This window comes from Chaetodon trifascialis, chromosome 14 (assembly GCF_039877785.1).
Source record: "Chaetodon trifascialis isolate fChaTrf1 chromosome 14, fChaTrf1.hap1, whole genome shotgun sequence".
Taxonomy (NCBI): Eukaryota; Metazoa; Chordata; class Actinopteri; order Chaetodontiformes; family Chaetodontidae; genus Chaetodon; species Chaetodon trifascialis.
In genome coordinates this window covers 15,612,734-15,640,578 of record NC_092069.1, presented here as the reverse complement: position 1 = coordinate 15,640,578, position 27,845 = coordinate 15,612,734, and the positions used below count along the sequence as shown (strand labels likewise).

General features: G+C 44.6%; 3 protein-coding genes across 3 annotated transcripts in view; 2 read left to right on the top strand and 1 right to left on the bottom strand.

The window, feature by feature from the left end:
* Positions 1–12,091: 12,091 nt before the first annotated feature.
* Positions 12,092–16,319, bottom strand: cmpk2 (cytidine monophosphate (UMP-CMP) kinase 2, mitochondrial). Its single transcript, XM_070978558.1, has 5 exons — positions 15,645–16,319; positions 15,251–15,365; positions 14,663–14,864; positions 14,169–14,402; positions 12,092–12,796 (listed from the first exon to the last, which is right to left on the bottom strand). The coding sequence occupies exons 1-5, from the start codon at positions 16,233–16,235 to the stop codon at positions 12,676–12,678; spliced, it is 1,263 nt and encodes a 420-aa protein (XP_070834659.1). The 5' UTR covers positions 16,236–16,319; the 3' UTR covers positions 12,092–12,675.
* Positions 16,320–17,071: 752 nt separating this feature from the next.
* Positions 17,072–20,267, top strand: rsad2 (radical S-adenosyl methionine domain containing 2). The gene is made up of 6 exons (XM_070978559.1): positions 17,072–17,423; positions 17,963–18,124; positions 18,236–18,465; positions 18,561–18,710; positions 19,674–19,706; positions 19,842–20,267. Exons 1-6 carry the CDS (start codon positions 17,114–17,116, stop codon positions 20,004–20,006), a joined length of 1,050 nt encoding a protein of 349 aa, XP_070834660.1. The 5' UTR covers positions 17,072–17,113; the 3' UTR covers positions 20,007–20,267.
* A 1,575-nt stretch (positions 20,268–21,842) lies between these two features.
* rnf144aa (ring finger protein 144aa) overlaps positions 21,843–27,845 on the top strand; it is a 28,462-nt gene continuing 22,459 nt past the window's right edge. The window contains exon 1 of the mRNA XM_070978557.1: positions 21,843–22,410. The gene's annotated coding sequence lies outside the window, so the exon portion shown is untranslated. The remainder of the gene's footprint in view (positions 22,411–27,845) is intronic.

The following is a 27,845-nucleotide window of genomic DNA, read 5'->3' as shown; positions in this document are numbered from 1 at the left end:
GCACAGAAACACACTGACACACACGTTCTCATGTAACCCCCGCATCAAACCGTCTGTTGTTTGATGAAAACCAGAATGCCCCTCCAGATCTCACAAATCCCCCTTTAACTTTCCAACAACTTCAGCATTATAGGCCAAACTGTGTCTGTGTTGACAATATTTAATGCCCAGGGATTATCCCCAGAGTTCAACAAAGAATTTAGACCGCTGCTGTCTCACTGTGGGTTTACACAAGCTTTTGATGGATACCTCTGAATCTATTAAGCAGCTGTGTACTATAGGTGTATGTACCCTCTGGAGTGCTGCATCACTCTTTAGTGCTCTGCAGTTTCATGTTAATTGTACCAGGCTCCGTCGAGGTGCCAGCTGGAAAGGATGGACTATCCCAAGCTGTCATCAGCAGCTTGTTCTTAAGCCCCCCCCAAAACATATTCAGTTATCTGCACTCAGTAGTCCTGCTCAGTCATCTGCACTTTAATACTGAGCTGAAAATGCTGAAATGTTTGCTTCTCTTTTCTTCCATCACCAAATGAGATGTTCAACAAGTACACCCACTTACATCTGTAAAGTAGCGACGAGGATGCCAGACACAGTGGAAAGCCTCAAAAACCACAGGCTTGAAGTCTAAATTTAATTTTTAACGCAGAAACTGAAGTGATACTCTTTTTCCTTTTAGCGGCAAATTAAAGAGAATAACCTAAGATTGTGTGATGCTGTTGGAATAATTCATTTTTTGTGGTTGCCACATTGCTTAAAGGGTGCATAGGCATTGAAACTTGGCTGGCCTTACAAGTGAGAGGAAGAGAGCTTTAAACCTCCGGCCAGGTTCTGCCTGGAACAAGGCAATCTCCTTCGCTCACAGAGCCTGCATTTTTAATGAGAACATCTGCTCCGGTGGCCCTCTGGTGGAACCGAGGCTTGCTTAATCACACAGTCGAGCCCCTCAAGTCCCTCGCAGTGGGATCTGCTCAGCCCAGTGATCAGACAGAGCTGGCCACTTTGCACTAGAGCAGAGTACTGGCTGGTGGGCAGAAAGGAGAGGGGGTTGCAGAGGGCATAGTGGATGTATTATATTTGATGCAAAAGAAAACCTCATCCATGTCTAGTGGAAGTTAGAACAAGACAGTGAAAAAAATCTGACTGAGGAGAGACAAAGAGAGTAAGGGAGACCCAGACAGGGGTCTATTAATGCGAAATGTGCAGTCTGTTTGCTACAGGTGGGAGTGTGTGGCTCAGAGGCCAGACTAGCCTGAGCAGCGTTTTTTCACACGCCGCAGCAGCAGCAACTTGTTTTTATTGCTCTGTCTATTGTTATATGATTGCACAAGCATGAAATAGTGTTGTGAGTGCCCTGTTCTAGATTCCAGGAGTGTCAGCTATGTTAGCTATGTTTAGCACGTGCTGCAGCCTTTGTGGCCCACAGTCAAACCACCGTTTTGAACTTTTGATGACAAAAGCAATGAGCGGGTATGTTAATGAGAACGTTCATATGGTATCTGAAGATACATTTTAGCAGCTATCCAAGTGCTGTAATAGGAGGAAGAAGACACTTGATTATTTTTTTTCTTGTTTTGGTCTTTAATTGCAGACAGAGCCATGTTCACAGTTCACGTTCCCGGCAGTGTTTGGGATGCAAGCAGTGTATTAAATATATTTCTGTAGTGTGAGAATGGCTGGAGGGTCTAAAATTCCTGTGAGGACTTTGACTGGAGGAAAGCATCATCATCACCTTCCACAAGCTGCAGGGAGCTGTGACAACACAAGGTCTGTTATGCAAAGGAGGCTATTATCAATTCATAGTAATCAAATCAAATCAAATCAGTCAGTGTTGTTCAAAGTGGAATATGATAAACATGAAACGTGTTCTAATGAACACGCCATTATAAAACTGTGCTGTTCCTCTCATCAGGTGATGATAAAATGTTTTTAGCGGCAGAGTACAACTGAGAAAGTTTAAAGCTTTGCACGCTGAAATTATACATTGAGTTCACTTTTTCAAAAGTAAATCTCTGATGTGTTTTTGTTATATTTATTTTTTCCAGTTATTGAAAGCAGGGAGCCAAAGAGCGCAGTGGAGAGTTTAAACAGCTCGATGAAGTATGTGCATTTTAGCCATGTTATAAATATAGGGTTAAACACTTAAGCTACAACAGGCTAAGATGTGAAACACTAACATCCATAGTATAAAATGCTATTGTTTCAGTTGGCTCTGTGGGTCCTGTCATGTTTGTGCTGAGGGTGGAACTTTCCAACTCTGCAGTAAAGAACATGGATTAAAGTTAGTTAACTACGAAAGTAACACAATTAAAAAGAGATTGACTCACTCATTTTCTTGATGGTGAAAAGCACTTAGACCACTGAAGTGCTTACTGTGGAAGGAATTTAAAGGTTTGAGCGTCTGTTTGTCTGTGTGTGTGTGCGTGTGTGTGTTGTGGTCCACATTTTGGCACAGTACATCTGTTAGAGTGTGAACATGTGTGATTTTGGTGCCAGGTGTGTATATCGTTGCATTATAAAGTGAAGTTTTACTCGGGGAATCTGCATGTGCACAGGTACATTCACTCATACGCATGTACATGTGTACATGCTTCCGTGTGTGTGTGTGTGTGTGTGTGTGTGTGTGTGTGTGTGTGTGTATAATAGCGACAGACAGACTGACCCTCTTAGCACTCTGGGCGCACTGAAATACGAGCTGCTGAGATGCTATGAGACTGCTAGCCTCTGGTTGAACCTCCGATGAGGCCCACCTCTGCCTCCACCACCAATTAGATAGCACCCATAATGCAACCTGAAAGATGCACTGAGCCTGGTGGCTTTATAAACATCCTCCCTGTCCACGATGAACGCTCACAGCCTCATGTTTTCAGTGCACAACTTTGTGTGTGGGTGTAGGTTTAAGTGTGTGCGTTAGGCATGACTGTGTATGTGAGTTTGAGTGTTGAGAGTGATAGATCCTCCCTTCCAGGGATGCACTCCCATCCTGACAGTGAGTATTATAGTCATTGCTCTGTCTCTCTGTCTCTCTCTCTCTCTCTCTCTCTCTCTCTCTCTCTCTCTCTCTCTCTCTTTCTCTCTCTCTCTCTCTCTCTCTCTCCTGACTACATTATCTTATCTGATTACTCTCTCAGCCAGGATGCGCAGACATACTGGAGACTGCAGTGTAATATAACATGCCTATATGACTTGTGGTTGCTACATGAGATATGCCACCACACACATCATACCACCGGTAACATCAGACCTGCCTGCTTGCCTCTGAGACCTGACAGCTTCATTGTTATTAACCATACACAAGAACCCAGGCACAGACACCCAGGCATATCAATGCTGCAGCAAAACTCTGTAATTACGCCGTAAATCAAAGCAATCTCCGGCCAAGCTCCGACCAATTTATCTGCAGACCTAGATTTAATGTGCACAGGGAGGTTGTCTTGCCCCGTGACTTGTGTACACCTCAGAATGGAAAAAGAAACCAGCCTGCAAAGCACACTGTACAGCAATGAATGATACCCCCGCCTCACACATTCTCCATCTTTTCAGCTGAAAGATAGCTTTCCCAGCTTTGGATCATAAAGTGGCAGTGAAACTGTAGCCTACCATCAGTATACAGCACTATTAAATAATCCACAGTGTTTTCAGTGGCCTGTGGGGACGGCGCGGAGGATGGTATAAACATTAGAGTCAGGAACAGCCCTCCAGTAAGCCTTTTTATGCCATGTGAACAGGTGTGAACTCTGCCTCCCTGCTTTCAAACAATTGTTAGAAGTAATAAGAGACATCAAGCTTAGGATTCTGCTACAGGCTGCAACAACACATTCTCCTTGAAGTATATCCAAATGATGGTTCTTCGTAAAGCTGTATAATAACAGCTTGTGAATATCATCCCATAAATACTGTCTGAATTCTAAATAAACCCGACAGCTTCGAGTCTTGTTGCATGCATATAGCTGACACACTTGCATACTGCAAGGCGTGCCGCTTCGTTGCGTCAGACGTACTGTAAAGTAGAGGACTTAACTTTAAATGGGCCACCGTGTTGCACCGATCCATCATTCACAGAGCAGTCTGACTAGTTTGAGGTCAGGGGAAAGGATCAGTCGCTTAGGAGGGCAGAAAATTGAGGTCAGAGGAAGAGAGGAAAGGGAGTGTGGGAGAAAGGAGTGAAAGTGATAGAAAGACACGTACCTAGCACTCACATAACTTAGTGACACACAGAGAGAGAAGAACACCTTCTTTTGTGTAACATAGATTATATTTCTATCTTATTTACCCCCATTTGCTCTCACCTCTCTTCATCTCTGCTCCCCTCTCCCTCTGACAATGCACTAAATCTATTGCTTCTCAGCCGCTTCTCACTGTTGATACTTTCATGAGGTCTTGTACAACAAGTCAGGGAAGAAAGAAAGATGAGATGGGCTAGAAGAGACACAGAGAGGGTTTAGAAACAGCGAGAGATGAAAGACAAACATGTGAAGAGTCAGAGGGACCGACAGTGAGTGTTTTTTGGCCAAATAACACAGTGTCAGATTCTCCTGGAGAGTGGTGTGGGTGTCTCTGGGCTGACAGGGTTCTAACAGAGAAATCCAATGGACCAGTGACTTTTCCAATTAAAATGTTGCAATGCGCATATTAATCATACCAAGATAGAGGACTATTACACCCTCAGGGTGTTTCAGTTACTTGCCTATTGGCGGAAGTCCATTAACTACCTCAGTGTAGGAGTGTTGATCTGGAATTGGATTTGCTTACATATTAAACACAGTTTGATGGCGACTGGTCTTACAGTAGATTATTATTCCTCATTTATTTTACACTGTTTTCAGTTTTTGCTCATCTGCTTCACGGTGGAATGGTTGTCAGGAGCATTTCCTCCCCTGTTATGAATGTGTGCATGTGCTTGTGTGCTGCAGGTGTGTCTGTGTGAGTGGAGGAGTAGGGGTGCATGCATCTGTAAGACAGGCCTAACCTTGTAATAGTATCTCTGCCTTTTGTTGCAAGACTTCCTTCAGGGTAACCCAGAGGTCAGTCGTTGTCAGAAGGTTTTGAGATTTGCCAGTTGCCTTTAACGCTTTTGTGAAAGATGGCTCAGTTGCTTTTAAACTAATACTATTGGTTTAGTGCTCCTGTGATGGAGTACTATACAGTAGCTTCAACTGCTCTGCAAGTTCACGTTAAAGCTGTCTTTAAAACTGTTGCCACCCTGTGGGTGTTAAATACAAACAAAGTTCTCAACCAAACAGAAGTAACTTTCTTGCTAAACAGCAGAACCAAGAGTGCAATAATTACAGTACAAATGCCTCTGAGACCCCAAAATTTCTAAAAGAAATCCCAACTCTCTCACCTAGACATTTCACTTGTTTCTATATGTGCATACGGAGTAGAATATGCTGAAAAAATGCATGCAAATACATAAGATTTCTGTCTTCAGGCAAGACCTACACTATTTTAAATTAGCCGACTCCTCCACAGATCCCCTGAAAACATTTCAGAAAATGATTTTTTAAAGACAACAACAAGTCATTAAAATGAAACATCATTTTAAATTCACTGTTTATTCTTCTCCATTGCTTTGCTTTGAGAGCGCTTTAAATTAGGTGGAGCGGTGGATACCTTCAGGGGCGCTGCTGTGTGTGTATGCGCGAGTTCATATGACCGTCTGTCTGTCTGTCTGTCTGTCTGTCTGTCTGTCTGTCTGTCTGTCTGTCCCTCACTCAAATTAGTGTTAATGATGCATCAATCAAAACTCCTACACAACATGACAGCATAGTGAATATTTAATAAGGGTATACCGTTGTCACTATATAACACCATTAATACTGATGGCTCTATACATTATATAAGCAGGATATGATTAAAAGTCATTTAAGTGCATGCACAAACTTAAAAGCTGCAGAAAGCACATTTTTATCCTGTAACTTGAACTGTGGAATAAAATCCATTGCATCTATCACTGGAAAAAGAACTTGACCCAATAATTGTTATTGTTACGATGAATGAGTTTGAATATATTTTAGGATTTTTCAGTTCTAGGTGTTTTCAGGTGAGGATAATATCAGTGTTACCATATAAATGATTTTTTTTTTTTTACAGCTAAATCACTTAATCGTCATCATTTTACTGCATATGTGTTAAGCTTGAATGTTCTTATGGGCACTAAGTGACAGTTGTTTCTTCCATTTACTATTTGTAACAACACATCTGTGTGCAGCAGCACAGTAGCTGCCTCAGTCCGATAAAAACAGTCTACCTTAACTCAAACATGATGGTGCATCCAATAGGCAGGATTAATCATCTCCCTGCTACAGAGCTGTAGTGGGCTGCTCCATCTTGGCCCGGAGGAGACATCAAATGCACTCTCCCTTCCCGCCTGCCTACTGTTTCCCCTGGAGAGACAGAGATGGGTTAGAGAGTGGAGACTGGCCTCTGGTAGTGCAACTCTCTGTGGAGTCCATATTGATTACACCTGCCACTGGCGGCTAGCTGGAGCTGTGTACTCTGACAGCTGGCAGCACAGGGCGAGATGGATAACTGCTCCAGCTAGACTCTGGCCAGCTACATCATCACTTGGCTTTATAGAGGGTGTTTGGAAGGCGAGATGTTTTTGTTTTGTTTTTGTTTTTTTCGTCACTGGTGCAGTTGTAGTTTACCGCTTTACAGCATGGTTTACCTGTGTGGACCTGCTCCTGTCTCAAGTCTTCTTTTGTGAAAGGAAGGTTTCTCAGATTTTCTTTCACGGCACTCAAAGATTTGACTTTATCTTGTATGTTCTCATGGCTGCAAATTATCAAAAACACTCAACACTGAAAGGATCAGATTGTTGCGCCTTTACAATATATCCGTTTCCATATCGTATTCTACACATGGCTGACCACAGGCTAGACTATTAAAGTTTCTTATCGGCGATGGACAGCATTGGAAGTGCTTCAAAGTGAGAAAGTCAGAGACTTGTGAAATTATTTCTGCTCTTATGTCGGCCCCCGAGGACTGCTTGCTTAAACTCTGTTTAGAAGGCAGGAGGAGTGACTTGTGGGAAGAGTTGGGAGGTAAAGCCAGTGTGAATTCTTTTCCCCTGTTAGCTCGCAGTCCCTCCTCGAGGCTGCTGGGTATATGGTGTTTATTATGGAGATGAGCAGCTATAAACTCAATATTTTCCAAGGTGCAGTGAGAAGACTGTAAAGTAGGCAATGCAGCGGCTCTCACACAGGAGAGCCATAGAGTGAGCCAGCTAAATGGGTGTAGAGGGATTCAGATGGCTTAGTCAGGATAAGGGACTGGGATCTAGTGGTATGTTTCTCTCATTTGTGTCTCTCTGCCTCTCTCCCTCCTTCTCTCGCTCTCTCTATCACTATCTGTTTTCACACCCCAAAGGCCTTATTTACAGTCCTTTACTTCTCACACCGCAGGCTGTGACAACGGCGGTGGGTAACAGAAATTGAAACGTAAGCCGCACCAAATCATCTGGTTTCAGAAAATGCACTTGTGAATTCACAGTATGCGCACAACATAAGCAAGCACTGAGTTAATAGCTTTATAATTAAATAATAATTTGATATATGACAGTATGTGGTGCACTTTTTCAGAGTTGTCCCACTGAAGTTGAGCAAACATTTGCTCTGCTTAATGATTCATAGTCCTCAGTATTATTCTCACTTTCTTTGTCAGTCTGTGCATTGTAATGTCTTCTCTCCCTGCGAGCGCAGCTTCCCCCAGCCGCCATGCATCTGTCTTTGGTAGTGTTCATCAAAGACCAGTGGCTCCCCTGACACCGTAACAAGAATCCAGGATCAAGTTGCTCTACTTTTATTTATGTGTAGTGCTGCATGTTTAAATATCTTCCTGCAATCTGAGAGATTAGTCTGTTTTGACCCAGCCATTACTTCTGCGGTAGGGACCGCAAAAAAAAAAGAGAGAGAGAGAGAGGAGAGGAGAGACCTCTGCATCTCATGAGAGATTAAAATCAAAGAGTAAGACCAGAGATAGGGAGAGAGAGAGAGAGAGAGAGAGAGAGAGAGAGAGAGAGAGAGAGTGAGTCAGTTTATGTATTTTGAGAGTCAGTCAGCTACTCAACTGTCAAGCAAGTAGCTTCTCAGCTGTCTGCTGATGCCTGATGAAGTAGGAGACATGCCTAAGCATTAATGGAACTGAAACAAAAATAAACCATTTTCAAGTATAAAAAGAGATGCACATGCACAGCTGCGTAGAACTTGGCAGTGTTGCCTTTGATTTATTCCTCTGGGGGAAGAAGGACTGTATTTGTGTGTTTGGAAGGGGGGAAAAAAAAACATGGCACACAAGGAACATTCCAAGTTCGCCACAGGAAATCAATTTATTTGAGAGGGCAGCCAGGCTAAAAATAGGGAAGCCCCAAACAATAGAGCTGGAATTAATTGCCCAGATTTTGTGAGAAGGCAAGAAGACTCCAGAGAGCCAAAGTTTGTTCTCTGTCTTGTTTTCATATGTGTGTTATGGAAATATTAGTCTGGTCTAGTTGTCATGTTATTTTGTTTTTGGCATATTTCTGCTTGCTTGCAGCTGTCAAAACAGAACTGAATCTCAATCATTTTCTTCCCCGATATGACGACTTACCACTTGTCAACACTACTGCCAGCTGCCTTATTTGACAGGATATGATGATTTATCACAAGTTCTCCACAGTAAATAGACAATAACTGTTTTGTCACACTCCACTGAGTTCTAACTGGGTTTTCGGGAGTGTGTGAGGGAGTGCTGTAGGGGCCTTATGGGGGCTGATGTGCCGTTTTTAATGAGATCTCACAGCAGTGTTTAAATATTTAACCGTTCCTGGTGAAGCCTCCCCAACAGCCGCCAGGCAAAACTGGCGAGGTTTCATGCAATCATCACAGACTATACAGCACCTATCCCCTGAAAACATCAGAAAATAAGCACAACCTGAATATATAATGGCATCCTGAATACACAGCCTGCTGTGCCTAATGCCCGCACCTATCCACAGAGATGCTGTCTTTGCCCCTGCAAATAAGCATTCAGACACCATGACAAAGGGTGAGCATGATGATGAAAAGCTGCTGAATTATACATTTGTTTTTTGATGGGATATTTTCAAAACTTTTTCCCCTCCCCAGCAAAGTAATTCCCCCATCTCTGCCTCGCTTTTGCCTTTTCCACCTCATTTTGAGCTTTGCTGTATATTTTTGACAAACATTTCACCGCCGATCAGTTCGACTCCTGCACCCTTCATGTTTTTACATCCCGCCGCCCGTCATTTGCTGAGAATGGCAATGGGGTGTCAGCCACCACCTGCTGTGTTCAGGGGGAAGGTGTAGGGATGTGGTGTGTTTATGCGTGCAACTATGGAAGTGTAGAGAGATATTGGGCTGGATGGATGAATTTTTTGGAAGGAGTTGTGGGTCAAAGAGGCAAGAGAAGGCTGAAATTATAGTCATGATTAAGTGATTAATTTAGTCTTCTGGGTAACTCAAATACAGTGATATAATCTCATTATTTGCCCTCAGTCCTGTTTAAAAGTCTTTAAAATGAGGTTACTTGAGTAGGCTGTTTTAATCTTAGCTTTTAAATACTTTGGAATTTTCTTGTTGCGCTCGCTCTGTTTTAATCAGATTTTTCTAATCCACGTTGGTGTAATTGCCTTTACGCAGCAAACCTGGCAGTTGTTCAGGATGTTTAGGGGGTTGAGGATGGAGAATTTTTCGGAAAGCATGGTATTGGGAGATGCCACATACAGTATTTGTGGGTGAGGATACTATCTGGGAAATATGCACTACCTGCCAGCTGGATGGATCTGGTGGGACTTGAGCGCACAGATGACAACATCCGCAGAGTCTCCATTCACTCTCGCCTGCCTCCCCCCATCCACAGCTCCTCTTCCAGTCTTCCCCTCGGCTCTTCTTCCCTCTTTTATCCCCCCTCCCCCATCGCAGAGAGCCCATCCCCACATGTCTGCCAAACTCCAGCTCAGCTCACCCAAAATCCACCAGCATATCCAGTCAGTGCTCTGAGGGCCCACTGATTGAAAGGGGCATTATTAGCTCCTGCTAACCTGCCCATTCACTGTGTATAATGTTGTTTATTTGACAAGGGACATACAGTATATAGACATTGCTGTAGGGTCTTTAGAGGTTGGCAGACACTTGGTGCCAAATCATATGCATGACTCCTCTTGCCATGCCGCTTCATGTGGCTGCCAAGTGAGGCCCACTGGGGTCTTTGCCAGGGGACCCAGACTACTATTCAAACCGCCCCCACCTCCACCCCACCACACTCCTAACACACACATAAAAACACCTTGTGCCTCCCCTATGCCCTCTCTCCCTCCCCCAACCTGTACCAGCCCTATGCCCTCCCATTCCTCTCCCACCCCTACCCCCTCAGCCTCCATACCACACTCATTATTAATGATCTGAGGGACAGCTTTCATTTGATCTATTACTTAGGATGGGACGGCGGCTGCTGTGCTGCTGCATCCCTGCTGGATCTTTAATTATTTCATGGAGGGCTTTCCTCCTCTCCGCTGCTCCTTCTCTGTTGTGCAGATGAAATATTGAAGTTGAGGAGTGTAGTGCAAAGTGGCCCCATGCAGGGCGTGTGTGTGTGTGTGTGTGTGTGTGTGTGTGTGTGTGTGTGTGTGTGTGTGTGTGTGTGTGTGTGTGTGTGTGTGTGTGTGTACTGTATATTTGTGTGCATGGACATGCGTGTGTGTGAGGCTGAGCTCGACGTGCAGTGCTCAGACGGGATCTTAGTCTTTCCATGAAATGTGGTTTGGACTTTTATCTTGCAACTTCAGTAGTGAGGTCACAGATTGGAAGCAGATTGCATTAGTTATTAACTTTTTCCCTCAAACCACAGTTCAGCTTCGAAACACAGGTCTTCAATGTGTGAATGTGAGAGTTGTTGTTATTGTTAAGACCTCTGAGTGTATCCTGGCTACCTGACAAAAACAACAGCACAAATCCCTCATGTTTCAACCAGGAAAAACACTATTAACAAATGTAAAGAGAATTATTTAAGTGTATGTTTAATGTACTGTGATTATGGGCCATTAATGTCATATTAGTTGTGTTGAGGGGCAGTAATGGCATGATATCACTGCTTACTCTTTGTTGCCAAGAATAACAAAAGCATAACAACTGATGTGGAAATATGGCTGACACCACAGACACACACAACTTTGCATTCAGGTATGATGTATGGCATAATGTCTAATTGCTTTGCTCTGCCCCCTCATAAATTGTGGACTCTCTTGAGATGGAGGCTACAGTGTTAATGGCAATCAAAATTCCACATCAGTCTAAGAATACATTAATTTTGTGTCATACTGCAGATCCACAGCATTACCAGGCAGCTGAGGGCTTATGAGTTCAATAAAATGTCCTGAGATGCCTACCACATGTAGGAATCCATAGGCCATAAACATAATGACACCTTATTTTAGCTTATTTGATTACATGTGGTGGTAGGATTTGCATCCACAGCACCTCTCCACTCAGTAAAACATCGGATTGCTGTAATTGGTAGTAGGAGTAATCCATGCACTTATGTGGGGGAGCACAGGAATGACATTGATATACAGCGCTCCATTAATTGCCATATGAATAGGGTCTGCAGTGGTTGGCGCTCTGCTGATGCATCACAGTAAAAGAGATGGGTCACTCTGTCTTCTCCAGCCCGCAGCTTTGCGAGCTCATAATTACTAAAACCTCCAATTAATCTTCCCATCACATAGGCCAAATATACACTTCCTCCATATATAAATGAGTTACAGTATATGCTCTTAGTAAATGCGCAGGCCTGTGTGTGTGTTTACACAACTAGGTGTGCATGTGCACATTTATGTGTGCTCACTTGTGAGGGCCTGCACCCATGAGGACATCAAGTACAAACAGCACTACATGTTCTCAGTGTGCTCTGCAGCTCCACCGCAAGACACACAGGTTATCAATACAAGTGGCATCAGTTGTGTCAATATCAACAGCCGAACTAAAGGGAACTGCCATCCACAGCACGCTGCAAAAAGTGTATGTACCAGATAAACTGGTGCAAGCTTATTCGGTAGGCTTATCTAAGACATAATCACTCACCCAAACAGATATTTAGTGTAACTTATTTTAATTTGAAACACATTTCTAACAAATAAACAGTATTTCATCTGAACGAAAATTGGATACCATCATTTCTTTCAGTGTTTTCATTCTTGTGGGTCAATTGTATATTTTGAGATTTGGGTGTTTGTGTGCTTAAACCAAATCTAAGTGACTGGTGCTTGTATAACTGTCGGTCCAAATGCGAGTGGTTGTCAATAAGTGCAGCTACACTGTGTCTGAAGGGCTACACTGCGTCTGATTTCTGAGAGGTCACAACAGCAGTTAAATGCACACTTCTTCTTGACAATACTTGTGTGTGTGTGTGTGTGTGTGTGTGTGTGTGTGTGTGTGTGTGTCAGAATCTGTATGTGCATGTGTGTGTCTACATGAATATGTATTTCTGATTGTAGCATGCAGTTCTGGCCCCAAGCCATTCAACCTTTACTCATTCTGAGGAGAATCTCTTTTCTACACTCCAATCTGGCCACCATCCCTGTTACGATTGCATTCACAACACCTTACTGGCACCCAGTGGTGCAAGGAGGTACTGCGTCCACTTGATGCTTGGCCGACAGTAGGGGAGATGGAGAACTGCTTACAAGTGGCATTTGCTCCTAATTAAAAGCTGCACTTGTTGGAGCACTTGGTCTGCAGAAGGACTAGCATCCACCGTGACGCAAGCTGGGCCGCTGATCCTCCGGTAAGCCTCCTCCACTCTGCAGAGATACACATGAGCAAGTGAAGGAAATAAGCATATAAACACAATAACTGGCACTTTACATTACAGGACAACTTTGAGTATTTTGACCTCTCATTGTTTTGGTGAAACTGCATTTAGCAAAAGCAAAATTCAGCAAGAGAAACAACACGGATGGCTCAGAGCACCGCTGTTTCCTGAGACAAATGAAGAATAGTCCTTGTGATAGTGATTGACCAAGTCTCCAGAAGCGCACACTCTCTCAGCGGCAGACAGTCAACTCGCTCCATTTTGTAATTCTGCTGGCCCAACATCTGGCTGTCCCATGTGGAAAGGCCATTATGTCAGGATGGAGGATGAATGAAAGTCGCCATCGACCTGTCTGCGTAGCGACTAACTGGGCCGGCAGTTCCTGCGAGTTTTGACCAGCTTAATGGAGCACAACAGCTCAGCAACTAATCACCTGTTCTTTCTCATCAGCTGCTTCCCCCGCGGGACAGTAATTGATTGTTAAGTGTTTGATGGATCAGACTAAGACTGAGCTGACCTGGCACAGTGAAACGTGCAGTACAGTTTTTACCCCATTTGTGATTTCATGTTTTCAACTTTTTTTTTCATCACAGACTGTAGAACGTTTGTCTGTCTGTTTTTTTCTCCTCTTTTTCTGCCATTAGCCACTCCAGGCACCATGCAAGTTTACTGTCACGCTATGCCTCAGTCAGATGAATAGAAGAGTGCATGTAAGACACCTATGTAATGAGAATTATATTTATGTCACAATGCACATCTAAGAAAAAAGATGTTCATCTTATTACTTAATTACTTAATCATATAAACTGACTGTTTTTGATGAAATTGTTGTTTGCGGTGCAATTTCCCTCATTTCAGGAATACAGTAGATAACTCTGGGGAATATGATCAATACAATTTAAGGAATTCAATTATATGCATCAGAAATAACTGAAATAAGCTCAACCACTGCCAGTTTTTCACCTCCTTTAGGAAAGATTGAGTCAGTCTTCAGAAAATTAAATTCCAGCTATTAACTGTTAAAGACATCAAGTAAAACTGTTTTCTTCCATCTCAAATCTGAGCATTTATTGCCTTTTCTCTGATTACTATGACTGTAAATTGATCTGGGTTTTGTACTGCTGGATGTACATAACGCGTAATTTAAAAGACATCACCTGGGGCTTCTGGATTGTTGTGGTGTTGGGCATTTTTCATAATTTTCTCACACTTTATAGACTAATGATAAATCACATAATTAACAAAGCAATCAACACATTAATTGCTAATCAAATGAATTAGCCCTTCCCAGTATTTTAGATGCCTAAGTGTAAACTTGTATCCTACACGTATACTGTGTACATGTAATCCAAATGTCTCACTTGAGTCTGAAAAGCTGGTTGTGGTCCAGCTCTTGCTCCTCTTCAGTCTTTCCTTGACCTCTGTCCCTCAGCCGCCTCTTCCTCTCCTCAGGGTCCAGGGTGAGTAAGACCACCAGGGTGGGCTGGAGCAGGTCACTGGGCCAGCGGTAAACGTCTGAACCCTCTGCTGGAAGGTTGCACAGCGGGCCGCTAACTGCTGTGGCGATGGCATAAGCTGCGGTGCTGTGCCAGAACCTGGGGACAGATAATGGACGGTGGATGATGGACAGATGGATGGATGGATGGATGGATGGATGGATGGATGGATGGATGGATGGATGGATGGATGGATGGATGGATGACCAGGTAACCGTCCTCACAGGAGAAGGAGATGCTAAACTTTGAATTGCAGGTCCAGCTCTCCCTGTGGAGTCTACCTGTTGTCCCCTCTATCACAAAACAGGTCACAGAACAGGCAAACTTCGCAACACCAGCGACATCTCAGCCGTCTTTACCTGTCAACGATGACAGGTGTCTTCGAGCCCTCCCGGCCTACTTGCTCTGCTGTGATGTAGTTCCCCAGAGCGTAGAAGGCCCTGCGGATGAGGGGCGGCTCCTGATCAAAGCGGGCCCTCAAGAGGGACAGGCACTGGGGAGGAGACCGCAGAAGAGTGGCCCCCAGAGTATCCTTCAGTGACTCGGTCAGAGTGGTTTTACCTGCGATGGGAAGAGAGTGTTGCCTCACAAAGAAAAAACACAAAGTCTGGGTGCGTTTTCAGCAAGCAAAACATAGAATTCATCCTGTTTTTTAAATGAAATGAAAGACTGAAGTGACTCTTGAAAAGTCAGCTGACCTAAAACTCCCATCCTACCTACATGGTCAAGCTTTCATGAGGTTTTGCAAATAGTAGTAGAAGAGCGAGCTCTTCAATAAGCCACTTTCACAGTGATGTAACTTTTCTGAGGTCATGATATGTGATATTCCATTAGGCCGAGCTTGCTGGCAGATAATGGCTTTAGCAGAGAACAACTGGCCATCACTTCAGCGAGACATCTATACATCAGACTGATCCCATATTTATTAATGAGGTAATGGCATTAACCTGTGGCATCCAGGCCCTCTACGACAATAACAGGGAAGTCTGGCTTCCTTCTGGCCGCCGCTCTGCTGGGCAGCAGCTCCATAACAGACGTCGCCTCTGGGATGATGTCACCGCACTGCAGAACAGACACAATCAGTTTGCTGCTGTGAGAGGAGGCAGGGGGGAGTCATAGGCTGCGGTACACATGAACACACACACCACTGTGGGCCCACCTGGCACTGATAGATAAATGGAATAATCATGTGCCTCTTTTGGGCCACTTGGTGCACGCTGCTGTACCTATCTCTAACACATGAGGGCGCCACTTTACCATATCTTGCATATTTAAAGCAATATACTATTTTATTTTGTAATTGTAAAACAGCTTTATGCATCATAATGAGACAGTAAGAACCTTTTTCAGGACTTCATAAGCCTCCTCAAAACTGTAGAAAACATCAGAGTTGACGATGTTGAGCGCAGATGGGTGATATTGCGGCGCTTCTGAGTTCACCACATAGTACTCCTTTGACGTTTCCGTCGTTTGGCTGTCTGCGTGAGACCACAGATGCTGAGTCCACAGCTGGCCGTCCTCACCTCTCAGGTATGAACACACAAGCACCGGATCGTGCCTCATTAAATCTCTCAGAAGTCCCTCTGACTGGGACGGACTGTCTGAATTATCTTTTAAAAAGTAGCCCTTGATGAGAGAGCCCCTGACATCGGGTAGAAACGACGACATGGGAGACACATCACACTCCGGAGGCAAGACTCTGGACAACTTCTCTTTCAGCTCCGCGTAAAACTTGGCTCGTCTGATTCTGTCGCTGCCGCAGACGAGCAGAGAGAAACACCTGTCGCGCTTTTGGATCTTTCTAAACACCCGCGGCACCTCTGCTCCCCGGTGCTTCTCCTCAATGGAGAAGTAGCAGGGTGCCCCATCCAGCTCCACTGAAAACACACGAGAGGACCACTGGGCAAGGAGAGGCATTCCGCGCCGTGCCATCTGTTCCCCGACGCGTTTTGATCAGTTTCCATTCTGCTTCAGTCGTTAAATAAGCCAGCCGCTGCAGCGAAAACGAAAGTAACTGCGAGCGGAGCAGGCGAAAACGAAACTTACCACTGCCCCATGGGCCGTGCAAGTTAGAGCCAACACCCCTCACTCATGACTCTGACAAATGTTTTCATGACTCAATGCTGGTATGCAGTGTAAATTGCAGGACAAGTACTTCGGTTTTACCGCTGGCGTCGTTTGGTTGGTGAATCATACTGTGGCATCAGGAAGCTAGAGCTGATAAACTGGTTGCAGGAGGACTGAAAAAGAAACTAGGGGTGACAGGTGTCATTATTAAGGAAGCGGGGAGGAATAACGTTTGCAGAAAAACACAACACAATTCCTCTGCATGGGTCTGAAAATAATGCTGCGCTGACAGCAATTAATTGTTGCACAAAACAAGCCGAGGATGCACATTAAAACGAGAAATCATCATAAAGATGTCAACAGGAATCCCTTTACAAACATGTATTTGCTTCTGTGCATGTTCTAAAAGTCATTAAAAGACTTTTTGCATAAGCATTCGGCCTATTATATTTAATGGCAGATGGCACTAATATCCATATAATCCCATATAAATTCTCATAAAGTTCCTAAATCTTCATACTGTCGCATCTGTGTAATGGTTCATAATTTTGCCTGCAGCGTCACATTTGGCCAAGTCATCTGACAGCGTCTCACACCCACTTGGGTTTCGTTTTCGTTGTTTGTAAACAGAAACTCAGCTGATTCCCCCCCCCCCCCCCCCCCCCCCCCCCCCCCCATTTCTACTTAAGATGCATCGGCATCCACAGTCCCAGCAAAGCAGGTGTGATTCGATCCGTCTGAAGATGCAGGTCTCCTCTGTGTTCGCGTCTCCGAAGCTGCTGCTGCAGCTCTGCATCAGCACCCTGCACTGCATTTTGGGGGTCTTTTCAAAGGTTTGCTACTGGAGACGGGGGGCAGCCTCACCTGTTTTACCCGCTGACAGCAAACTGGACCAAAGCAAAGCCCAACAAGCGATGACCCCGACAAGCGTCAATTACCATTTTACGCGCAAGTGTAATTACAAATGTGGATTTTGTTTCCACACTGCGAAAACTTCTTTCGTCCTGCCTCTAGACGAAGCCAAGAGGGGGCTCAGACTTCTGCAGGAATCAGGTAGATGTCTCAGATCTGTTTATTCTGGTGTTTTGCAGTAGTTGCAGTAGAAGAAGTATTCAGATCCTCAACTACAGCAAAAGTACTAACTCTGTTTCAAGTTTTCAGGAGCTCAGAAAAGCAGCCTGTTTTCATTTTTGTGGCGATGCATTTTCCAGCTATTCCAAGAGGGTTTTTAAACAGTGTGTTAAGGTTAAGAAGTAGGAGAAGTTTCTCAATCCATAAAGGAGCATTTTAGCTTTCAGTGTATTAGGAAAAATCAAATCCAAGTCAACACATTTGGAGATACGCGGTTTCCACTAGACAGGGATGGCATGTAATCTGAAAAGTAACTTGTATCTAAAACTGTCAGACAAATGTAGTGGAGGAAAAAGAACAATATTTGCCTCTGAAATGTGGTAGAGTAGAAATTTAAAGTTGCATGAAATGGAAATACTGAAGTAAAGTAAAAGTACCTTGAATTTGCACCTAAGTACAGTACTTGAGTAAAAATACTTAAACATCCAGCATGCTGTTAAATTCATCTCTGTGTTTGTTAGGCATGGAAAAGATCAACTTCTCTGGGGGAGAGCCTTTCTTGCACGATAAAGGAGAGTTTCTGGGGAAGTTAGTTCAGTTCTGTAAACAGGACCTCCAGCTCCCAAGTGTCAGCATCGTCAGCAATGGAAGCATGATCAAAGAAAAATGGTTCCAGAAATATGGTAAGACTGCAAATAAGTGTCCAGTTTGTAGGACAAATTCATTCTTATCCATTCATATTTTTAGTGTAAGAAGAAGAAAAATGCCCTCATTCGTCACTCTCTTTCCATCAGGTGACTATCTGGACATCTTGGCCATCTCTTGTGACAGTTTTGATGAAGCAACCAACCAGCTGATTGGCAGAGCTCAGGGACGGAAGAGCCACCTCGACAACCTTTACAAGATTCGGGACTGGTGCCGGCAGTACAAAGTGGCGTTCAAAATCAACTCGGTCATCAACACCTTCAACGTGGACGAAGACATGGCGGACAACATCATCCAGCTTGACCCCGTCCGCTGGAAGGTAAAGACAGAAAGGAAGAGCGTGTGTGTTTGTGTGTGTCGGTGAGTGTCTCGAAACACGCGCTCACCTTCTCTGTCTGCGCTTCCTGTGCTCAGGTATTCCAGTGTCTGCTGATTGATGGGGAAAATGCTGGCGAGCAAGCTCTGAGAGAGGCAGAGAGGTTCGTCATCAGTGAGAAACAGTTTCAGGAGTTTCTGGATAGACACAGCAGCGTCTCCTGCCTTGTTCCTGAGTCCAATGAGAAGGTATGATTATTAACAGTGGCTACAAATAGGACTGTACTTACATTTTGGTTAATTTACACCTTTGACACCCTGTGCAGCACAGTTAAAGCATGTAATAGACCCACTGATCCACTATAGGACAGTGTGTCAGTCATGTTTTGGGGAATTACCAGCAGGGGGCGATAAGGAGGACGAACTAGTGTAATTTACTAGTATAAATGGAGGAGGTCTGGATGGATGGATGGATGGATGGATGGATGGATGGATGGATGGATGGATGGATGGATGGATGGATGGATGGATGGGTCAAACATACAGGGTACATATCCTGTGTGAAAGCAAAAGTCATTGTTGGCTTTTTTTAACTTATGTAGATAAGTTAACATAATGTAGGCATACTTAAATAATTCAATAATTGCTATGAAATGAATATCCCTCATGTTATCCATTCCTACATGTCCATTCACCTGCAGCGTCCTGCCCAATCTGAGCACTCCTCTGAGCCACCTGTCGCTCTGGTTTTATATGCCAGAGTATAAATGGGACAAGAACAATTATCACAATACTGCTTGTGGCTAACTTTATTTGCAAATTTGTCATTGAAATGTCGGCATCACACTGTGCACATCACTTTGCACAGGTAGTGAACTGTCAAAGTGAATGGAAAAGAGATAGCAAACTATTAAACAAGCTGTGAGAAACTGAAACAGGAGTGCAACTGTGTCTGCGAATGTGGAGTATTATGCAACCACGATGGTCAAGTAGCATGTCAGCCATATTCAGTGGACCAAGGCCTGACTAAAAGGCACCATGGCAGAGACCAATTCATCCTGCAGCTTGTCAATAATAATATTGATTTGTGGAAGATTTTCTATGGGGAGTGGAGCAACATCAGCAGTGCTGCATGTTAGCATGTCAACAGCATGACAGTGTTATGAATCAGATGCCAGAACTGAGGCTGGTGGTCTTGGTTTGTCTTCACAGATGAGGAATTCTTACCTGATCCTGGATGAATATGTAAGTACCTGATATTGCTGATATGTGATCTTTTAAATGTGCATGTTTTTAGGTATTTTGCTTTATTTGCCTTCTCACCATTCAACACACAGGTAACCTGGATGTGCACAACTGATTTCCTCGTCTTTTTTTCAGATGCGTTTTCTGGACTGTCGAGAGGGACGGAAGGACCCGTCCAAGTCCATCCTTGATGTCGGCGTGAAGGAGGCCATTTCCTTCAGTGGCTTCGACGAGAAGATGTTCCTGATGAGAGGAGGGAAATATGTGTGGAGCAAAGCCGATATGAAGCTGGAGTGGTGAAAATCTGCAACTCCGTTCATGATAATTTGTTGTAATAACTTGTATTTCTTTGTCTGTTACTTTTCTAACTTAATATACTGCTTATTGTTGTTGGAAGAGGTATTAAAACATATTTAACTCAGTTTTTCATAGGAAGAAAGAAAGAAAGAAAGAAAGAAAGAAAGAAAGAAAGAAAGAAAGAAAGAGAGAAAGAAGCACATTATTGTTTGCACTGCAGATGCTTGTTTGAGCAAATGTATTTTAATAAAAATATTTTTCATTAAAAAAATTGAAGGTATTTATTTTTTTTCTGTTTTTGCCTGCATGTAATAATCTAAATTCTAAATGTAATATCTCTTCAGATATATTTTTTAACTACTTTGTTGCTAAACAATTTGTTTCCTGAAATTTCATCCCACTGTAGTGATAAATAATACATCATAATAAATGTTATTTATACAGCACTTTTCAATACAAATGTGTAAAAAAGGTAAAGGTACAAAAAAAAATCATAATAAATATAGTGGAATAAAAAAGATAAAAACAATCATATTTATTACAAAGATAAGACATGTTTGAAATAAAATGGCGTGGTAGCCTTAATAAAAGCACATGATTTAAATGATGTCGCTGATTCCTCACAGTAGAACAGAAACTGGCTCGTGTGATTCCAGTAAAATAATCTCAGCAGATGCCATTAATGACTTCAACAACTGAAAGAATTCCCACCATGCCATCCTCGCGTTGAGCAGCATCGACTCCCATGAGCCCATAGTGTGCATTGTTTTCATGCAGTCACCGCAGCAGGTGCCAGGACATGCCATCATCCTGGCGTTTTAATCCTCGCTAAACTGAGCACACAGGACTGTCCCGTTCCTCGTTTGTTTTAGCAACCTGATAAACAGCAGCTGTCGTCTGTAAATGAACATTTTTTGTGTTGGTTCAAATCATAAGAGCTGTAGCTGTATGCTGATGGACTGTTAACGCCACTGGAAACTTGTTTTAGTTATTAGGACTTCATCGTTCTGTCCCTGACAGTGTCTGACAGGTTGTTGTCTGTAACTATATTAGAACGTTGACAATAAGCCAAAACAACAAATCTTGCTCGGAACATTTTCATTTCAGGTTTTATGTTTCATTTCAGCCTAGAGCTTAATTTGCATAAAGTAGTGAAACTGAAGTGAGCCTTATTTTGCAGGGGACTCCAGAGACTCAAGGACCCCCAAATTCATCAAAAAACATCATTTAACTTAGATCTAGCCATCCTTCACAAGGCAGTCCTATTTTTCTACTCCTTTTTATTTTATATCCTTTTTATCGTCTTTTTTGTGTGTGTCTCCTTTTTATTCTTGCTGTCTGTAACAACTTTATTTCGCTATGGGATCAGTGATATTTTATCTTATCTCATTATTTTCTATATTAAAATTATTATCAGAACAGTTGCCAGTTAATTATCTGTCAATCGGCTGACTTATCAGCTAAATGTTTCAGCTGTGCTTGTATGCACTGTTTTTAAAGAAAATGACAGATTTGTTAAGCTCTGCTTCTGTTTTGATCAAAAATCTAAATCTGTACAGTTGCTTGGAGTAAAAAGTTGAATATTTTCTCTGAGGATTGTAGAGGAGAAGCAGAATGTGCCACCAAAGGGTAAGACTCAAATACAGTACGTCAAATGTGTGCTTTAGTGCAGTACTTCAGTAAATGTATACAGTTTCATTTCACCACTGGAGGGAAGTGAGAAAACATAACTCGACTCTTTCAAAAAAAGGCGATTGCGGTGTTCTGCCAGCAGGGGGCGCTGCCGTTTGTGACAAGCGGGCGGGCGCTGAGCTCTCCTTAAAGCGACAGCAACACAGCAGACGGGAAGCCTCTCGCGAACAAATGGCGTCTCTCCAGCGCGGAGCAGCTGATTTCCTACCGAGCACGGCAGCAGGGACGGCGGAGAGGTAAACACACCGCCCCCGGATTCCTCTGCGACGCGGCAGCCTCTTGTTCTTCGCGAGATTGGTGCGGCAGGCTGGCGGCTGGACGTTGCGCACTCGTCCGTAATCCAGAGTAGGGACGCGGTTCCGGTGCACAAACAAACCCCGCTGCGAAGCTAAACAGACAGCAGAGTGTCCGCTGCAGCTCCCCTCGGCGTTGCTTCTTTAACTGCGCCGCTCTCGCCGATGCTTGTTGGTGTTTCTGCAGGGCCTGATCTGAGGCGCTGGAGGCGACAGTAGCAGGTCAAATGTTTCCACCCCGCTGCTGGAGGGACACATAACGAACATGGGCATCACCCCTTCAGAGATCTCCTCCTCCTCCTCCTCTTCCTCCTCCTCCGCCTGACTGGTTGGCCGCCTCTTCGTTAATCCAATTCAGGAGATCATCTTCTCAACCTTTCCTGAGGTTACACCATCAAGACGGCGTTATCTCAGAAAGCCAGGTAAGGTTTCCTTCGTCTTTTTGCTTCAATTCGCTGTAACGCAGAAGGAGCTGGAGCAGCGTATGATCTCCAGTCTCACTCAGAAACTGCTGTCGCATTTTATTTTCGCCATTTCCTCGTTTTTACAGCGAGATGTGTTGGTCTCGGCTCACAGTCCGTACTGTCAGTGATGTCTGTGCTGACCCGAGGAGCCTGTTTAGCTCTTATTGTGATGTAAACAGCGAATAGATGACAAAGCACAGGCTGCAGGTCGCTGCTTCAGAATGACATCAGTATGGTTTCCTGTGTGTGTGTGTGTGTGTGTGTGTGTGTGTGTGTGTGTGTGTGTGTTGCTGACACTTGATCAGACTTGCTCTAATTGTTCACCATGGCCTTGAATCCCGTTTGTGTCCCCCATGCAGCAGCAGCAGCAGCTGCAGAGTGTTGCATCTGAACTCTTAGCGCAGCCCGCTCAGAGAGGATGGCTCCACCGAGCTCTGAAAGGTCACTCTGTGCCCTGCTAGTTCCATTTTAAGCAGCAGGTCCCCCTCAGGGTACAGTCAGATTATAGGCATTGCTATGAAACCAGGCTACTAGACAAGCGGAGCATTCCGTGCAGCCGGCGCTGACGAAGGCTGTGAGGTGTGTCTGTGTGTGTGATACGTCAATTTCTAGTGTTGGTCTTACCTGCACACGCTGTTCTCATGTCTCACACAAGATGCACTGACTGCCAGGACAGCCGGGATACCTTTTAAGACATTAAATGTGGGATGACAGTGGCTCACCTCCACATGGTGCGTTTAAGCGCCTGTGTCAGCGTCATGGACTCAACATACAGGGGTGCCTACATGAGGTCCATCCTGTTCAGATCCTTTTAAGATCCCTCTCATTGTGTGCTATTGATTCTTTCTTGGGTGTCATGCCTCTAGCCATATTGCAGTGTTAACACACACTCTTTCACACACACACGCACGCATAAACACTCCTTTAGGGAGTGTTGTACACTCCACATGGAGTTAAACAGGCGATGTTGTGATGCACTTTTTATGCTGTTATCCTCAGAAAGAGCCCGTTCCCATCGGGGGTGAATGAATGTATCGAGCCACTGCAGGTTTGTTCAAAACAAGAGAAAGACGATGTGTACAAAACAGCTACGCATTCCTCAGAGCGAGCGGCAGCAGTCAGCCCGTTCCCAGAGGAGAGCCGAGACGAGTGAGAGGGACTGAGGTCATGAGGCCGCACCAGTCCAGAGAGTCCAAACACACATGCACATGAATGCACAGTCCATGGAAACACATGCATACACAGACTTGCACCTATGAAGGCAAGGAGGGGGCTGTGTCAGCCTCACACAGCTCAGGCCGTCTATCGGTAAAGACTACATGTTTATCGGAGCCTGTCACAGGTCTGCCTGACCTTGGCATTGGCGTGCACTGAAAAATATTACTGCTGGGCTTTGAAAGGGATCTCTGCTGAATGTGTGATTGTGATGGTGATGATGAGGCGCAAACAGATATTGTGATTGCAGGGAAAGTCTATCGCTGGGTTTGCTTTACGTTGTCTCAGCGTTGGGTCAGACCTTGAAGCAGACAAGGAGCCTGGCAGATTTGTGGTTTTGTGTCTTGCTGGTGGATTTTTCCCTCGATTTGTAGGCTGCCGTTTCAAACGCTTTGGTTTTCCAGGCCTGAATCAGTCAAATTTCCAGGCCCTCTTAAAAATCCAGGTGAGCTCTACTTAAGATCACACAGCGGCACCTAATGTTAAGGAGATTAGACGAGCTGAGAAGGAGCTGATCTAGAAATGTGACACCCGTTTTGTTTAAATACCCTTCACCAGCGTTTAAACCTCAATTACCCTCAGTTCCTCATTACTGAACTCTTGTTAAAGGTCTCACTGAGAGGAGGGTGGAGCATGCAAACTGTGGTTGGTTCGCTGCCTTCTCTGGAAACACTTCTCAGTTATACAGAACATTAACGCAGCACACCTTTGGTGAATCGCTCCTTTATTCTAGTAACGTCCAGAGAAGTGATTTTGCTGTAATGTGACTCCAGGGGTTGTATGTAGTCTGCCTTTGTGCGTTCAGGTTGCCGAGTATTATGCAACAGCTTAAATGCCTTTTCCGTGGGGTGTTGTGAGTGAGCGTTCAGGGTGGTGCCGGTTTCCAGGTGTAGTGTGTGTGTGTGTGAGGGGAGGATCGTGTTCACACCAGACAGTCAACAATGCAACGGCGTGAGTTGTAAACAGCTCCTGAAAATGATGCCTGTTTCTCAGAGAGCTTTCTGTGTGTTATGGCTTGTATCCAGCCCATTAGGATCGCGTTGGGATGAGATGGAGATGGTTATGAGAGCATTATGGGATGCTCGTGTGTGTGTGTGTGCCTTCCAGACGGCTGCTTGCCGTTTTGAACCGTCCTCTCGGGCTCCATTTTCTCAGACAGGTAAAGTGAGACACTGTTACGTAATAGACGCACCACAGATTCTGCTGACCATCTGACGCTTTCCAAGATTTTAGCATTCCAGGAATGTGTCAGTTGCGGCGCAAGCAGCGAGCTCAAGTCATTTTAGACACAAAGAAGCTGCAGCTGAACATCCTGCAAGCTCGCAGTTACGTGTTCATCAAGCAAAAAGCAATTTTCACTGAAACACGACCTCTGTGTGCATCATACTGACCCTGCAGTCACTTTCGAGCTGTGCTGCTTAAGCGCCGTCCACCCGTACGTACACACTCCCAAATGAGGACCACAGCCAGCGCGGTTTTAGAAACAGATGTCACTGCAACTCTGGCGTTTTATTTGGAGGTAGATTGCACTGACTCCTGCAGAAAATGCCCTCGTTATAAATGATGTAACATCATTATATCCGGTGCAGCTAGTATAATGGAGTTTGAAACATCTGCAATTCTGATTTTCGGTGTCTCACTCACACTAGATGGGCTTCTTTCAAAAGGTACTAATTTGGATACAAGTCAGGAAGAAATACGTTGTCAGAGGAGACGGTAGTTTTTTCACCCACATTCCAACAACAAATGATGTTTCATGTTCCTTAAAGGGGTACAACTCACGCTTTGGCTCGTCTGGGAACGAGCCAATCGTTTGCTCTTACTATGTCTGCCTCTACCGCTGGTGCTCTCCACCTACACGCGAAGCCAGCACAGAACAACACGTCCGGGCCCGTACTCTGCAGAAAGTCATTCTCTGAAATGTTGGAAACCACTGACTGAAGTAGATGTGGGTGAGTCAGGAGGTAGGCCGCGATCTGGGAGTGCCAGTGATGAGCCAAAAGCTGGCGCAACCTGGCCTGGCGTAAATCACGAGCTGATTCCACGGTGGGAGACAGCAGATGAGCGTCACAGTGTGTTCAGGAGAGAGCTCGTTACTTTATGACTTAGCATGCAGTCATTGTCCTAGAATCCAAACGTATTGTTTGGACTTTGTCTCCCTTTGGAAAGGCTTGACTAATACTTGGAACACATGAATGGTCTAAGCACTGGGGACGCTTCTACTCCCCGGTGAACCTGCAGCCTGCCAAGACCTATTTACTGAAACTAAACAAAAGATTGAAAATTGTAATCCTTTAGATTTCAGGCCTGCTTGACACGACTGGAGCAGCTCGTGTTCCTGTTTACGGTGCAGCCAAATAAACTCTTTTGCCCTAATAAAGAAGTCGGTCAACGATAAGTGCTACTTTGCTTAGATTTGTAGTTGGAACCGCTCCCAGTGGTCACTCCATCTTGTTCCATTGCTCCCTTGGAAAATGATCTGGTCTCAAAACTATCACTGTTTTGTAGACACATTGTGCTTCTTGTGGCACCTTCGCAATAAAAGCGGTTACATGTTTTGTCGGCTGCAGACCTTTATTATGAAGCAGCATTCGTAGGAAGTGATCTCTTTGCATTAGCTGTAACATAGCACAGCTCTGCTACGGTGCAAAGAGAGTGAACAATAGACAGTGGTGCTTGATTACGTGCATCATTTTCCTATGAATTGCTCCTGCGTAGGTAGGCAGCCTAAATCCACAGTCGGGGTTGTAGTCGAAGCAGCAGGTGTTTTTAGAAGACATGAGGCAGTAGAGTATTTGATGAGTTTGCCTTTATCGCTGCTGCTTCTTTGAGTTCGCCATGCAGTGTCAGGGCCTTAGAAAGAATTATGAGACTGCAGCTCTGTCAGGTTATCGGAAAATGATGGTTTTATCAGTGCTTCTGATAACGGTTTCCTCCCATGCTTTTTACTCTTTTTACTCTTTTACCTCATCCCAGGTGAGCGCCTCACTTGTGGCAGCTCTGCCTGCACTGTGACTGGCTGGTGGTCTAATATGACATGTCTGAGTACGGGCTGCAGAGGTTTTAATATAAGACCAAGTAACAAGCAAATTGAATGCAGTGTAATTTCATCAGTGAAAAGATGAATAGATGAATGCAAGCGCCGCTCACAGCACTCCCTTTAAATGTGTCACCATGGTGTTGTAATTTCGCTTCTTCGCACTCTTTTGCTCTGCGAAGTCTCACAGAGACATCTGCTTGCGGAGTGCTTCCTTTTCGTGGGTTTGCATCCTTTGTGTATCTGCACCAAACCCAACAACAGGATGTCGGCGCATTTCCTAATGTAGTTTTTGACTTCCTCCTCCTCCTCCTCATTCTCCTGCGGTGGGACTCTGAGACTGGTTTCGCTTTACAAGGCAGCAGCTCACCAGCAGCAGGGATGAGGGCCGGAGGGCAGAGTGAGCCGACGTGCTGCTGTGGTGAGGTGTGTAAGATGTGAGGAAGCCATCTGCGGATGGTGACATGTTGGGAGTGTCTCGGCTGTCCAGGCGTCGAAGGAACAAGGAGGCAGAAGCGGGAGCACGAGATCCCGGGATGACTCGAAACTTTCAAATTCTTGAGTCTATCCCCTTTTGTTTGGTCTGCATTGCACTAACGCAGCGATTACTCAAATGGCTTGTGAATTGTTTCACTCGCTGCTGGTGAGAGCCTCACCGCACCCTGCAGATTAGGCTCTGAGTGGCTCTCTGTTGGAGTGGCCCTCTCCTCCTGCGACCATGAAAACTCCATTGTCCGGTGGAGTAACAGCGGTCCTCGCCGGGCAGCGGTCACGCTCGTTAGTTTAGCGCTGGCAGTGTAGTGCTCTCATTAAAGTCGTTTCAGCGGAGGGATAAAACGGCTGATATGATAGAAGTGTCTCCATCAGCGCTCTGCAGTCGCCTTTAAAGTGAGGTGAATTGGCACGGATAGTTTTTTTCTTCCTTTCCGTGTTACGTGTGAGCTTTATTGCGGACGACCTGCTCAGTTCTCTCTGTCCCCGGGGGGTGTGTGCGCGTGAGAATGCTGATGTAATCTCAAAGGATCTGTGAGAGTCTGTACATTAAAAGTGAAGATAGAGCCTCACACGCCGAGTGTTTAACCCCTTACAGAAGCCAGCTCCTTCCTGTGAGTGCTAACCCACAACACAAAACCAGAATGGC

Excerpts from the sequence above, each read along its gene's own strand:
- rsad2 (XM_070978559.1), top strand. The coding sequence starts at position 17,114 with ATGCAGGTCTCCTCTGTGTTCGCGTCTCCGAAGCTGCTGCTGCAGCTC. Across the intron at positions 18,125-18,235 it reads AAAATGGTTCCAGAAATATG|GTGACTATCTGGACATCTTG; the intron begins GTAAGACTGCAA and ends TCTTTCCATCAG. Across the intron at positions 18,466-18,560 it reads TTGACCCCGTCCGCTGGAAG|GTATTCCAGTGTCTGCTGAT; the intron begins GTAAAGACAGAA and ends TCCTGTGCTCAG.
- cmpk2 (XM_070978558.1), bottom strand. The coding sequence starts at position 16,235 with ATGGCACGGCGCGGAATGCCTCTCCTTGCCCAGTGGTCCTCTCGTGTG. Across the intron at positions 14,865-15,250 it reads AGAGGGCCTGGATGCCACAG|GTAAAACCACTCTGACCGAG; the intron begins GTTAATGCCATT and ends TTCCCATCGCAG. Across the intron at positions 12,797-14,168 it reads AACCAGCTTTTCAGACTCAA|AGTGGAGGAGGCTTACCGGA; the intron begins GTGAGACATTTG and ends GTATCTCTGCAG.